General features: G+C 50.7%; 6 protein-coding genes across 6 annotated transcripts; 2 read left to right on the plus strand and 4 right to left on the minus strand.

Annotated features, from left to right (window-relative positions):
- Positions 1–52: 52 nt before the first annotated feature.
- N7446_006005 (uncharacterized protein) lies at positions 53–1,475 on the minus strand (the record flags this gene model as incomplete). Its single annotated transcript, XM_058514753.1, has 2 exons — positions 53–1,223; positions 1,291–1,475. The coding sequence occupies 2 exons, from the start codon at positions 1,473–1,475 to the stop codon at positions 53–55; spliced, it is 1,356 nt and encodes a 451-aa protein (XP_058371931.1).
- A 292-nt stretch (positions 1,476–1,767) lies between these two features.
- cyp5 (uncharacterized protein) lies at positions 1,768–2,476 on the plus strand (the record flags this gene model as incomplete). The annotated part of the gene is made up of 2 exons (XM_058514754.1): positions 1,768–1,779; positions 1,859–2,476. 2 exons carry the CDS (start codon positions 1,768–1,770, stop codon positions 2,474–2,476), a joined length of 630 nt encoding a protein of 209 aa, XP_058371932.1.
- Positions 2,477–4,034: 1,558 nt separating this feature from the next.
- Positions 4,035–5,644, minus strand: zpr1 (zinc finger-containing protein ZPR1; the record flags this gene model as incomplete). Its single annotated transcript, XM_058514755.1, has 5 exons — positions 4,035–4,627; positions 4,688–5,072; positions 5,126–5,353; positions 5,406–5,456; positions 5,507–5,644. The coding sequence occupies 5 exons, from the start codon at positions 5,642–5,644 to the stop codon at positions 4,035–4,037; spliced, it is 1,395 nt and encodes a 464-aa protein (XP_058371933.1).
- Positions 5,645–7,895: 2,251 nt separating this feature from the next.
- On the minus strand, positions 7,896–8,090 carry N7446_006008 (uncharacterized protein; the record flags this gene model as incomplete). Its single annotated transcript, XM_058514756.1, has 1 exon — positions 7,896–8,090. One exon carries the CDS (start codon positions 8,088–8,090, stop codon positions 7,896–7,898), a length of 195 nt encoding a protein of 64 aa, XP_058371934.1.
- A 164-nt stretch (positions 8,091–8,254) lies between these two features.
- Positions 8,255–11,767, plus strand: N7446_006009 (RTP1/Tango6 family protein; the record flags this gene model as incomplete). Its single annotated transcript, XM_058514757.1, has 4 exons — positions 8,255–8,327; positions 8,384–11,056; positions 11,119–11,358; positions 11,415–11,767. The coding sequence occupies 4 exons, from the start codon at positions 8,255–8,257 to the stop codon at positions 11,765–11,767; spliced, it is 3,339 nt and encodes a 1,112-aa protein (XP_058371935.1).
- A 376-nt stretch (positions 11,768–12,143) lies between these two features.
- N7446_006010 (RNA lariat debranching enzyme) lies at positions 12,144–14,398 on the minus strand (the record flags this gene model as incomplete). Its single annotated transcript, XM_058514758.1, has 3 exons — positions 12,144–14,123; positions 14,174–14,275; positions 14,366–14,398. The coding sequence occupies 3 exons, from the start codon at positions 14,396–14,398 to the stop codon at positions 12,144–12,146; spliced, it is 2,115 nt and encodes a 704-aa protein (XP_058371936.1).
- Between the last annotated feature and the right edge of the window lie 187 nt (positions 14,399–14,585).

A 14,585-nucleotide genomic window follows, 5' to 3' on the forward strand; every position in this document is an offset into this window, starting at 1 on the left:
AACAGCATGCACCTCCTTCATAATCAAACAATCTTGGGTAATATACATGTAATCAAGCAGCAGCACCTTGGATGCGAGCCATGATATCCGCCTTCCACTCTACAAAATCCTCCTGGCGGTCATCGCTCAACCAGTCGACACGGTCTTGCATCATTGTGCCGAGGCCAGGCAAAAGGCCACCTCGCGGAGCAGAGTCAGACTTCGAACGAGCCCCTTCGCCAGCAGTTGAACGCTTTGGCAGCTTGACACCTCTAAGTGCAGCATCTTCCTCGTCAATATCCTGATAGGAATGGCCTTCCTCGTCGTCGCCAAACAGCTGGCCAGCATAGGGAATGTTCTCAAACCATTCCTGGCCATTTGCCCACCCTTGCTCCATGATCAGAGCAATCCATTGGTCAACATCATCGCGGTGTCTGCGGTCATTAGCCTTGAGTCCAAGACTGTTCAATGCTGTCTGACGCATTTCAATGAATGTTTTCTTGTCCATTTTCTGTGCTTCGACATCTTGTTCTCCATCAGGCCCGGGGTTACGGCGACGAGCTAGGACAATGAAGTAAACAGCAACAGTCATGGCATAGACCAGTTCTTTGAAGTCATCATCTTTCTCAGAGGCCCGGATGGACACAATGGGCTCCAGGAAGTCCAATGTCTCCTTGTCCCATCCCTCTTCATCAATAGACATGCTCGATGTCTGATAGAGAATGGAGGAGACGCCAGAGAAGATATGTGGAGGCAAAGTTCTTGAGATAGGCGGCCGTGACCATGAGTTTGTACGCGGTGCAGGAGTCGACAGAATCTTGCATACGGTCCGAATGGCGGTCATAACCCAGGCCGGGGCATCTGGGATGCTAGTTGACCCAGTAAGATCCATGGGCCGGGATGTTGAAGACTTCTTCGCCAACTTCGAGGGACTGGCGAGGTTATCCGCCGTACTCATACTTCTCTTCAGTGGGGTGGACTTCGAAGGTGAGTGCTGGAGCACTCGAGGTGTCGGTGCTACCATCTTTGTTGGGCTGTTCCTAGCCGCCGTCCCCTTCGTTGGTGTCGTCTGTGTCGAGCCAGCACGGGATGGTGTTCCCGGTGCTGAACCACTTGCTGAGCGCTTGAGACCAGCTGAGCTGGCCGTTAGAGATCGGTCGAGATATGTATAAAGCTTCTTGTAGATGCGTGGGGGACACGGCGCATGTCCCAATAGTGGAGGGAGTTTGAGGGTTCTACTCAATCTATAGATATGAAAGGAAAGCAATTAGTACCCAATGAGCGAACGTAGAATAGGTGAGCTCGAAATACCTTCTGCAAGCAATTTCCGCACAAGCATAGGGCCGTGCGATTTCCTCCTCGGGCTTCAAGCTGCTCGAAAAGCTCCGAGACTGCGCGACTAGAGACATTGCATAGCTCAGAAGCTCCTGCGGAAGGTCATTGGCATGTGTCGGCACCAATGTGCCAAGGGCCTGCTCGACCGGCCGATTGTTCATTGTTCGTTGTCGGATGATGAGCGGGATGTGTTTCGGCGCTATCAGTGCGTGAGGAGGGGCAAGGTACGAATAAGTAGTGGTCTATCGTATGCTGGAAGGTTTGGAGCTATCGAACGTCCTGAGGGGCCAATTTGCATGAATTGAAGGGATCAAACTGACAATAAACATCAGCGCCTGCCCGGCGCATCGATAAGAACATGCTGACTCAGCACCATATCGGCCGGGGATCTCGACGCCGCATCTGATCAACTTTCTTTCTCACCCACGCTAAAGTTGCTCAATTCCCTCAAAGATGTCTGTCACTGTAAGTTTGCAAATAATCCGCAACTGCGCATGATTTAATTCCCTCTTGTCCTTGTCATAGCGCTGACCAACTTTCATAGTTGCATACAACCCAAGGCGACTTGAAGGTCGAGCTTTTCTGCGAAGCTGTCCCCCAAACCGCAGAGAACTTCCTTGCCCTTTGCGCGTGCGGCGCATACAACAACACACCGTTCCATCGCTTGATCCCGGGATTCATGATTCAAGGCGGAGACATCTCCCTCGGCCCAGCCGCGAAACAACAAGACTCCACCAAGCCCATGCTCGACTTCGAGATTCCCAAAGGCGGCACATCCATCTATCACCCAACAGCGTTGAACCAAGAAATCCACCTTCCTTCACTACGCCACAACGCACGGGGCATCTTGTCCATGGCATCTCGCCCGGTGAAAGATGGAACAGCGCCAGGATCCCAGGGCGCGACGGGCGCCACGATTAACGGAAGCCAATTCTTCATTTCATTCGTGCCAGCTCCTCACCTGGATGGGGCCAGCACTGTGTTTGGAAAAGTGTTGAACTTGAGCCCGCAGGATGAGGGCGGTGATGTTCTCACGAAGCTCGAGAAGGCACATGTTAAAGTTGATAAGAAGGGCAAGGTCTCCCAGCCTAAGGAGGGTGAAGACTTTGAAGAGTTTCGGATCAACCGCGTTACGATCCATGCCAATCCGTTTGCGAAGTGAGCATTTAGACGCAATACGTGGGCGGCCATTAAGGCTATATGGGTCTCAAAGTTCAAGGCCAGGCCCATGAGCTGCGATGTGGATGGACATAGATCCCCGTCTTCAAGTTTGGACCGCTCCGATATTCCTTTTCGTGCAGACGGTGAACACACTCGGCACTCGGCCCTACAGCCATTTTGCCTCCCGGCGTCATCTCTAGTAGCTCTCCAGGACAGCTTTACCCGACACCCTATAATATCGCAAGACATGGGCCGTTATACAAGAACTCCTGCTCCTGGGTATACTGAAGTGACTTTTCTACCCTCTCTCACATGAGCAGAACCCCGGAACAAGTGCTGTCCACAGAGGCCAGTGCAGTGATAAAATCTACAATTATCACGAGGATAACTGGAATGACATTTAATAGCGTTCAGAATTTTTATATTTATTCTTGGACTGATACCATGAAGAACCAACAACATACGGTATTTCGGTAGCGTCGCTAAGTCGAAGCCTCATTTTGGCAATCTCAACAAGCAGCTTCTATCAATTTGAATTGTGGATAGACCACCATAAAAAGGAAAAGTCCGAAAGTCTATCACACGAAGGCCACAATCATCAAGTCATCAAAAACACCTGGGGCCCTCAAATATGCCAAGTCTATTCCAAAACTCAAGATGTAAACGAGAAGATGCAGAGGGTATTGGAAGAGGTTTCGCCGCGAGGAAGTAGAACCGCGAGATCGATTGTGCCCTGCACCGCAACTTACTTTCATTGAGTGATTCTTGAAATATTGTGGAGACACCAATATACACATATACATGTGCACTAGTACAGCACGGAGTAGAAGACGGCAGAAACGCGGGCTACTAAATCGCATGAGCCCTCGAATGCATGTCATCAAGACGGTCCCCACCAACATGATCACATCACAACAGGTTCCAGGCGCCACTCAAGTTGGTAGGCCACTATGTATAAACCGGCAAACCGGCAGCGACTTGGCTAGCTGGGTCTGTGGCCCCCAGACCGGCAGCTCTAAATCACTTGCATATCGGTGGGGGCGTCCCGCTTGGCCCTAAACTACATTGTACAAGGGGCCCCAGCCATGCACATCATTAATCGGCCCCCGGGAGGTACTTGAACCCCCAAGATCAACGCACAGAGTCTGTTTCACATTACATATAGTTACAGCCTTGCCTGCGGATACATGTATATATGGCCAGCATAGACGTAGTCGATTAGCGATAATGTCAATATCCCGCTTCATGCATCCGAGATCAGCGAGGGATATCCCTGACTGTACCTCATTAGATGCATTCTTGGGGCAACATGTAGTATTCTAGGCAGCTCTGAACTTACTAATTACGACCGAGGTAGAGAATAAAAAAGTAAAAAACTTTTTTAACGTAGCGCACCCGGGAACTATCACCTGATATCTAAACATTCAAAGCACAGAAGCACATGTCGCAGACGCCGTTATGCAAAGAATCCCAAATAGGAAAAAGCGTCTCATGTATCATGAAGTGGATATAAATCATCATCGAAAGGAAGGAAACCATACAAGGTGTGGTATCTTCGTTTACTCCTCCTTCTTCTCCTCGTCCTGCTCATAGCCCTCAGTCTTCATATCAGTTAGACCGAGGTCGTCTTCCTCCTCAGCAGTACGAGTGTACTCCTCGATGGTGATCTGGGGGTCGACAGCTGGCGAGCACAGATCCTGGACATAGCTGTTGGCCATGGGGTCCTCAAGAGTGATGACGAACTTCAGGTTGCCCTTGATGGCCTGGTCGAGACGGTCGAAGAAGCGCTCCCACTTCACCTTGTCGTCGGAAGGCATGGAGTCTCCACCGCCGTTGACGGTGTCCATCACGTTACCCTCTAGTTGGTCCTTCACCTCGGTCAGAATACCCTCGACAGTCGTGAAACGACCACCTAGAGTGCCGGGCTCAACGGAAAGATCCAGCTCTTCACTGCGGAGTGCGCAAGTGTCAGACTTGAGGATATCACGGGAGAGATCAACAATGCTGTTGACCTGGAGAGTGATGCGTCTGCCCTTCTCGGGGACTTCACCGCCAGTCTTGACATCACTGCTTCGGAAAGCGCAGTGAGAACAGTGGGTGGCGAAAATCATAACGTCCTTGAAATGGGGAATGAAGATCTTTTTGATCCGAACTAATGAGAAGAGATATTTAGTAAATGTGATTATGAAAAGAGACGCAATGTGATGCTCACCTTCACAGGGCTTGGTGCAGCCGGGGCATTCAGCGGGCAAAGTGTAGACCTGACCGTCGACAATGTCGAGATCATCCGGGTTTCCGGCGTCCATTTCGGAGGTTTCAGCGGCCACTGCGTTCGCATCGTTGGAGATACCGAGCTCTTCGTTCTGTTCGTGGGTACGGGGGTATTCCTGGCGCTTGTACTTGAGGCCACGATCGGAGGTGTTGGGCGCGATCCACGAATTGCCGGTGGGATCATCCAGCGAGACGGTGAAAGGGAAAGCATCGTCGCGATCCAGGATCTTCTTGAGGCGTGCAATGATGGGAACAAGGGCATCATGTAGTTCCGGGGCTTGCTCCTTGCGAAGCTCCTGCTCTCCTGACAATCCTTCGTGGATTTGCTATTAAACTCAAGTTAGAAGATATCAAAGACTGAAACACGGGACATACGAACCTGAATGACACCCTCCACGTTGGTCAACTGGCCCTTGCCACGAGGCAATTCGATGTCGTTGGTGATGTGTACAGTGAAGGTGGAGAAGTCGCTGCGGACAACCTGACGAGAGAGATCCTGCTCATTCTCAACAACCAGGGTGTACTTGGAGCCGCGCTGCTGAATCTCACCAGCCGACTTGATGCTGTTGTCGGAGAAATTGCAATGTTCGCAACTGAAGCTCTCGAGCTATGCGCGTATCAGTATGCGCGATCCGGTCGACGACAGTGTTTAGACTCACAATGCAGTCGCTAATGTAGGGAATCCTGATCAGCAGAAGGCGGGTAATTCCCTGCATAAGTTAGTAGGAGAAACTGGCTGGGATCGCGGAAGGCAACGCACGTTCTTATGGCAGTTCATGCAGAGACTCTCAACCTGCATGAGGCCGGTGTCATCGTCGCGCTCGACGAGATCGCCAGGCTTTTGGAATTGCGACTCAAATTGCGCCTCAAGAGCATCGTTATCAGACTTGTCGACCATTATGATATTTGGGATAGTGAAAATTGAAAGAAAGTGAGAGGTCAACAAATGTGGTGAAACAGAATATTCTTATCGCAAAAAAATTATCGGAGTCACGGGAAGATTCCTTCTTGTTCTGCGCGGGGCTTATGCGGAGGGGCAGATGCAGCTGACAAATGGGCATTATTATGTAATCTCGGGTTTTATTTTTATGACGTAGCTATATCTAGCTATATCTGGCATATATTGGGGATCTCTAGTCATCCTTCACTTGCTGAGTAGTTAGCAGTGTCTCAGAGCATACGGATAGTGGGGTCACTTATAAGAAGAAAAAAGGGGCCGCTTCAACCACCGCGGCGGAGAAAACGGCAGTTCGCCAGCTATCACCGGCCCAGAAACATTCTGCTCCCATAGTTCAATAGAACCGACATTGACACGAGACCCAACCTCGAAGACCATAGAGAAGTTCCGTGACAGTCAAGAGAAGTACTGACTTCCCATTCGTCGCTTATCAGTTCACTCCAATCACACAACAACAGCGAGCCTCACCCGGGAACATGTAGCAGCAGAAGAACATCATGGACAAGCCAAAGCTTTGAGCCTCACTCAAGAGAGGTCCCACGACACTCACTGCATGGCGCATACACATCGGAACCGACCAAGGACACCACCATCGTGGAAATTGAAAGATGGGCTGATATGATGAAACGTTCGAAGGATACAAACCAAACATTCTCCGACTGGAACAACTGCGATCAATCCAGTGAAAAGAAAAGCATCAAATGCAGGCGCTAAATGGGTGTTGAGGAATGACTGATAACAGGAAAAAGCCAAACGAACGGAGCCCACAAACCCACGAATACCCACGCATCTCTCACAAAAGACAAAGAGAACTGGGCAACGGAACAATAAAATCAGCTAGAGTCCACCCAACGCCATTCATTTCCACAATCTCAGTCGACTCGCTATCACTTTCACCATTACCGTCGCAAGAACATGAAGTCGACTCTCTCGTGTGTGGTACAGTACCCTTTGGGACAGGTTTTTGTTTCCTCTCCTAGGTGACCCGAAGGCGTGATAGGAGGGCATGTTGTGAAGCGGACAAAAAACATCCTGAAAAACCGCTTCCTTCTTCCCCGAGGGAAGGAACAACGGTGAGTTGTTGGAGTCGGCGCCCATCAATCTATTTGCAAACTGCTTCACAAAGAGATGGTTGACACGATCGGTCGAGATCTTCTGACGAAGACGAATCTTGCGGTTGCTGTGATTCGTGGTGCCTAGCCGCCTTGAGGCGAAGGGAAAAACAGTACCTAGAGGTGGAACACGGGGGCAAGATTCCCAGGAATCTTGAGACGGGAAACATGCGCAGGAACAGACAGTTGATGCAAGCAGAATCGCAGAAAGAAATGCGTGGCGAACAAGTCCGAAAAACACCAAACTTTCTTGGGGAGAAACTTTGCCAACTGGAACAGACAACAGTCCGATTTTGATGTGCTCCTTTCAGATCAACATCAAAGAGTCATAGGCATCATAAAAGAATGACCTCGCTACAACCTTAACTATGAAAGACACCTGGGTGGGTTTCAGGGAGATGAAAGTTGATTCCGACGAGTGGATCATTTTGATATGCCTGACACTATGACTGTGTGTAAGGACGAGTTGTGTTCTAGGCGCTGAATCTCTGATCCAATCTAGTTGATGCCCCAGGAATTCGAGCCTTGAACGTCGCATTCAGTCGCTATCCGTTTGAGCTGTCGTGGTTGTTCCTCAGGGTGACATCTGATACCGAAGTACCCGACATGTTTCGCCCGTGTTCTCTCCGGGTTGAACTGCAATCCGAGGCATAGGTGACCATCCATTGGTGACCGGCATACAGCGTCCAGCATTGGTAAACTGACGCGTAGTCTCTGCGAGCTTGAACGCATAGTAAACCGTCTTTCGTGCCCGGAGGCTCTGGACAAATCGAATCTCTTTCGCTTAATCGGACCATCACAGTCTGTTTCAGCTAATCGTAATATCCGGCATGCGCATTCCGTGAAACTTTGTCCGTGGGGACATTGAACCGAGGAGGGCTTAGGGTTTGACTCCAATATCTTCTGCCCTGAAGCTATCCGAGTCGCCAAATACGAAACTGATGCAACAGGTCGCCATTAAAGGCAGTAGGTGAGAATCGGAGATCAGGAAGGGTATTCTTGTACATGGATGCCTTGGGAGGCAAGAGAGTTGAGGGACTTCACATTCAGGAAACAGTAGTGGTGTAGTTTAGGCGCGTCTAAACCGAGTGGGTCCAATGAATGTCGAAGATAGAGTAGGAGTCATCATATTTGAGATATTGCGAGTCGCTGTTCAGATGGCCTGTTGGAGAGGTGTTGAATGGGTGGTTGTCAACAAAGGCCGACTTCGTTGACGCGCTATCGACGCGGCGATTGGGCATGCGTGAAGGGCGGTCACGGACGGACACGTGCATCATGTGACTTTGATTGTGATGGTCTGCTTATATCATCAGCACAAAAATGCCAAGACTTTCCGTTGATCGCCTCTTGATTATTCGTTCAGTTCGTGAGATATCAAGAACCAGTAAGTCTATGGATATTTGGATTTCAAAATGATTCTATCCTGCTGCCATTCATAATGGGGGATCTGCAGAAAATTCGGGATGCGTTTGGCCTCGCCAACGACTTCCTAATCCCGGTACTTGATCGAGGTATGCTATTGATGATAATCACCACATGCGTGATCCAGAGCCTAACATCTCATAAGAGCAAATACGAAAGACTCAGGGAACCTCATTGCTCGGTATCCTGAGCCAGACGTCAGGGGATGATGCTGCGAATGACGATGTGGCGAGACCGGCCATCATCGGAAAGGCCTTGGATATCTTGGCCGGTATTCATGCATCCTTTGCTTCCTCTGACGGTGGAGATCCATCTCAACAACTCGCTACAGAAGGCGAAGATATGGCCATGGAAGACGCCAAGCGACGCCGGATGCTGCATGCACTACTAGACTTGATCTCTTTGGAAGGGATATATCCCTCGCTTTCATCTGGCGTTGGGATCCCTCTTCAACAGCGAGTGATGTCAGTTCTACCAGCCGGGGTCATTGCAAAGCAAGTCGAGACCGTTGCTAGCAGTGTACCCCGCAACGTGACTCTCTTACGCCGGATCATAGACGTCTTGGTGGATATTATTTTTGATTCGAGGCCAAGCATTCAGCCGGTAATTCGCGGTCGTATCCTCAGCGACATCATCAGCGGCACCTCCGATCTTGCCTTCAACCCGCATTCCACACCGTCATATGACAAGGGCATCTATCGAAACTCATTGGCCAAGATCATCGAAGATACTCCTACTACAGTCTTGCTACCCACTCTGTCTAATTTCCTTCAAACTGACATCACGCAATGGTTCAAGACAACCATTTCTGGTCAGATCTCGCACGTTCCATTACGACCAGGTGGAGTAGTGCAAACCATCATGTTCGTCGCTTCGCAATTTGCACCATCGTTGGGCCAAGAGGCCCAGGACCAATCCAGCGGGCCTCATTTGACGGTGCAAGCGATCATGCAAATTTCGCGGCTCCTGTCTTCTGTGCCCCACGATGTTGATTCGGTTGTGTATTTTGAGAAGATTGCCCCGCAACTACTTGCCTTGATTGACGGCGAAGATCTAGATCTGAGGAAAACTGCTTCCTACGTTGTCGGCAATGGCATTCTGGGAAAACGTGCTTATGGAGCACCTGGTACTATCGGCCATTTGATATTTGTGGAGCCAATCTTCAAAGCACTAGGAGGTGAACTTGATGCTAAATCCAAGCGATGGATGACCCGTTTCTCCGACATTGAGGGCTGTATGCCAGACGTCACAGAAGGGAACCCCTCATCTAATATGTTGGTCGATGGGGCAACAGTCAATCTGGCGATCGACCGAATAAAATGCTTGACACTGCAACATCCAAACCCAGGCCTGGTGAAACGGCTTGTTTACCCGATTCTTCTTCCTTTATGGGGACTTGCTTGTGCTTCCCAGGAGGAACAATTGTCCATCATTCATGAACGGGTGTTGCCCCTGTTACAAACATATTTCGGTATCTCCGTAGGAGTACAACCCCTCAAAAAGATTGTCGACAATCTTCTATGGGATGGTGGTCTGACGTGGACATACGTTAAGGACTCAGACGACCAACTGGCTTTGAGAAAGCGAACAGAAGAGCATGACGATCATTCCAAATTCATCAATTTGATTGATTCCCTGCAAACACGTGCTGAGCTATTTGTTAGTCTACTAGGTTCAGACCCGAGCAGTGAAGAGATAACTGGGGATATCTTTCTCTATGTTAGTGAAACATGGCTTGTGCAGCCGCAGCATTCAACACGGCCTCAGAACACTCTGGAAGAAGGACCTATTGGTGACAGTGATAATCTCATCCGAAGCCTTGTCAGTGCCAAGGTCGCCGAGAAATTGCTCGACAACTTTAAAGAAACGCTTTCTCGGCGTCCGCTCCGCGTCTTAGAGCTGATAAAACAAGTTATTGATGGAGAGCTTCATAAACTCAAAGCACAAGCAGCGGCGAAACAAGGAACTGAAACTGGCAAGGTGTCTTTGTCCAGTTTGGCCAATATTGTAGAAAGTGAAAACAAAGACTACGGGGATGCCGGCAATGACTCCTTTGAGTCATTGACAACAGCATTCAGTTTGCTTTCTACTGTTATTGCATCGCCAGACTTCTCGCCGTCAGAAGATATCCTGCCTCTCTTGAAATCTCTAAAAGGCGGCATTGATCAACTCATCCCTCTTCTTCCTTCCTCTCTTTCCAAACCTGGCATGACATCTTCCATGCTTCTCGAAATCCAAATCGCGTCACCTGAGCATACAGGAGTCAAGCCAACGCCTGCCCACATCTCAGATCTTGATACTCATCGTCAAGCTTTGGCGAATCTCAACTCAAACCTACCACCAGTACAAGCGGAGGGATTGTCGCTCCTCTCAAAACTCATCATGAATTCATCGCCCGTTCTGGATGTCCCCTCATCCATGTCAATACTTCTCGCTGTCATCACTGACACGTCAGGGGCCGCCGCGCCTGAACAATATATCTACTTGAACGCCATCAAGATCGTTGGTACATTGGCAGCACGTCACCCTCGCACGGTGGTGAAGACCTTGATCGATACCTATGCCGATAGAGCTGAGATTACGAACCTTGATGAGCGACTCAAAGTAGGCGAGGCTTTGTTGCGAACGGTCCAAGATTTAGGCGAGGCACTAACCGGCGAGACGGCGAAAATCCTCAGTGAGGGCCTCATCGCTGTGGCAGGCCGCCGTCAGCTCAAGCCTCAAGCGCAAAAGGCTCGCCAGCGACGGCTTGAGAAAGAACGCCGTAAGAAGGAGCGCGAAGAGCGCAAGGCAAAGGAAGATGCCCTCCTCCCGGCTGGTCCATGTCCTCAGCTATCAACAAGGCTGCCACGGAACTGAACCTTGTGGATGAGGACTCAGACACTGAGTCCCCTGAGCAAGCTGCCCACGCCGCAAATGTCGTTGCTGCATGGGCCGCCGGTGCCTCTACTGATGAACAACCAGACGATCTCCGTATCCGCGCGTCGGCCCTCTCCATTCTTGCCTCCGCCATCCAGACAAACATCATCGGTCTTGGCCCTGCTATTGTTTCCTCGGCTGTCGACCTCGCCCTTGGAACTCTCACTCTTGAGCCTGAAGTCGAGAGTGCCATTCTCCGTCGTGCGAGTGTCGTCCTCATTCTAGATACTTTGAAAGCACTAGAGACCGCACGCGAGGCACGCGGGGGCGGGACATCGGATTTGGCTTTTCCCTCTCTGATGGGGCAACTCCTCAAGGTTCCAACTCTAGTGGACAGTCCACCATCGGCAACATCCCCACCATGCTGCACACCCTTGGGTTCGTCGAAAGTCGGGAAGAGGACGGAATTGCCCGTGGACATCTCCGCGCATTGATCGAGAGCTTGGAAGTCTGGATGGAGAAGTCATTGATGTGGGCTATTGGTGCCCACGATGACCAGGAGACATTAAATCCTCAATTTGGACTATCTGATAGAATTGAGGGTCTGAAAGTGAACCCCTTGGGTGGTCAGGACGGCGCAGGACGGCCCCGAATCGAGGAGATTGAGTGAAGAAGGGGGTCATTAGGATGTAGATGACCATTAGGTGAGCTTTTATACAACACTAGTCGGTTTAGAACAGAATTGAACCTAGTCTGTTACAACATAAGTAGAACTGGTGTCGTTATTGGTGGATAGGGCATCAAGCACGGAGATTACATGTTGAAGTTGGCTTATTGGAGATTTTACGGCAAAATTGGTCATTCATATCTCTATCTGCTGCCACGACTTGGAGTTCAGATATTTCCAGATAACCCAAGAAACGAACCCATCGCCAGGACTGTGTTTCAAATCCATCGAGACAATAAAAACATAAGGAAAAGAAACGGGAATGCAAATCGGAAAGGGAATCGAAACGAGCAAAGAAAAGGAGGAAAAGCTTCGAGAACTACCATCCGGATCCACGATCACCGTCGCCAGCACGTCCACCACGGCCACCACGTCCTCGGTTTCCGCTATACTGATGGCCCCAGCCGCGGCCACGACCACCACGGTGAGTACCGCGTCGACCACCATGGGAGTTCCCACGGCCACGGTAAGTATCAGGACGGGGACCAGCAAGAGAACGAGCCTGACGTTCTTCATCAGAAACATCGAACTTGTTCTCGATGCCGATCAAGTCGCAGAAGTAAGTAGTCTGGGGGTTGGTGTACTCAGGAGGCTGCTCGTCGGTGGTGATATGTACCAATGGGTCATAAGGGGGAGCAGTCTGAACAAAGTTGTAGGGGACATCAAGGCGGTCAGCCTTGACGACATGCTCATCGATCCAGGCACGCTCCTCCGCGATGCGGTGCTTGTAGTGGTCATCTCCTTTGTGTACAGGAACGTGGGCAGATGGGTTGCCGAGTTCAAGTTCGTTTGCGAAGACACGGGTGATGGCGAGCCATTCGGGGTCGTATTGCAGACGGAAAGGGCGCTCGATCTGGTGACTAGGTTCCTCGGAGATCGGTTCGATTTCAAGGAGTTCAATAAATTCATCTCGGGGCAGGGGCTTATCCAAAGCAAGGAACTTGGTTGTAGTATTTTTGATTTCAGCGGGGAGTTCCTTCTGCGGCTTTGGGGGTGGAGCATCCAGGCTACCTGGGAGCTTTGTAGCCAGAGTCCCAAGGAGGTCATCATCGGAGCCAGATTCGTTGTTATCCACTGCACCATCAAAACCATATCGGGCGGATACCACCTTGTTCGAGGGCTGGGTGTTGTGCGAGACAGGACGGGCGCTGCTCGTGCTCGCTGGGCTGCTGCCCAAGCTGATCTTGTCGTCGTTGTCGACGTTTGCGCTTCCCTCATTGACAACAGTCTTTGCCTTGGACGGCGTCACGGGCTCGGGGCGGGATTGGGTGCCGGAGGTACTTTCAGGGCTGCTGTCCAAACTGACCTTGTCGGTGTTCTCGACTTTGCTGTGGTTGTCATCGGGGCGAGTAGTCTCCTGTCCGTCGGGGCCGCGCACAATGGTTCGCTTTACTCCCTTGATGACGGAAGTCTCAGTGATTACCCTCGGAGGCACATAGCCCGAGTCCTGTTGTTCCTTGAATCGACGCATGAACTCCTTGGCATCGCGTGCTTCGTCCCTCTGAGCCACATTGTAAAAGTTGTTCCAGGCAGCAAGACGCTCGGCCTCGGTTCCGGTAGCCATTCGAATCTCCCCATTGTCAAACAAACCTCGGGGACTCCTTGATGGGTCAACTTCATGCTTTGTGTTCTTCTGGTCATCTTGAGCACCATCAGCGGGAACAAGGGTGTTGTGGGAACCAGTTTTAGCAGGGCCGAAAGCAGTTTGTGAGTGCTGGACCTCGGCGGTGAAACGCACATGAAGGTGCGCCGAGAACCAAAACGACGGACGGAGGTAATCAAAGACCTCACGAGCAGCTTGGTTGCCAAGTGTTCCCTTTGCCGAATCTTCCTCAAACCCACGCTTCTGGCGGAAGAGACGACGGAAGTCACCGTGCTTTTCAATGGCACGGGGCCAATCGTGGGATAAGCCAATATCAACTTGACTGCGGATCTGGAGGAGCTTGCGGACGTCGAGTTCGCGTACATGATAGATAGACTGGACATCCGAGCTGTTCATGGGCAGTCGTTCGAAGTGAGGCTTGCGATAGTCGTACCCCTTCCAGATACCGGACATCCCAGAGATGCGCAGGGGGCCAAACCGGATAGTGTTGGCCGCGCCGAGAAAGTAAATGTTGGGAGCGACCCAACCACCGTAATACAGCTCTAGCAGGTAGTTGCCTGCCTCGTGATTGCCACCGATGAAGATGGTAAGGAAGGGAGCAACGCGCTGGCCACTGTAGTACTCCTGGAAATCGCCAATCTGCTTGTACTTGGCTGGCACAGAGAGGCAAGTCGCATCGTTCGAGTTGCGCAGGGCCTGATATTGTCAAACATGAAGTCATTTGAACACAATACACGGGAACTCACCTGAAAGTCTCCGCCGATAATGACCAGGTCAACAGTTTCCCATTTCTTGTCCTGGGCCTTTTGCTGGACCCGTTCATAGATCTCATGAAGGCTACCATGGCCCTACGTCAGAAGATTAGCAACGGAAGCTGTGAAGTGGGGTGGCCTCATGGGAACAAGATATGGGATTTTTGTTTCAGTCTAATAACTTACGCAACCCTCAAATGCGATGCGCGGAGTCGCCATTGTGAATGATATCGAAGGTGTTAAAACTTTGGAAGAGCGACAGGTCGCCGTCTGCTCGGGTCTTAGAAAGGCCCAAGATACAAAAAACGCGACAAAGCAAGAAAAAACGGAACAGCCGAGGGAGATTAGGAGGAAAGGGTTGAAAGACGAGAGCGTCGAAAGGAAGTAGATGAGAAGAGGTGGAGCT

Source organism: Penicillium canescens, assembly GCF_028828765.1.
Source record: "Penicillium canescens strain IBT 15451 chromosome Unknown utg000004l_segment0_segment0, whole genome shotgun sequence".
NCBI classification, from domain to species: Eukaryota; Fungi; Ascomycota; class Eurotiomycetes; order Eurotiales; family Aspergillaceae; genus Penicillium; species Penicillium canescens.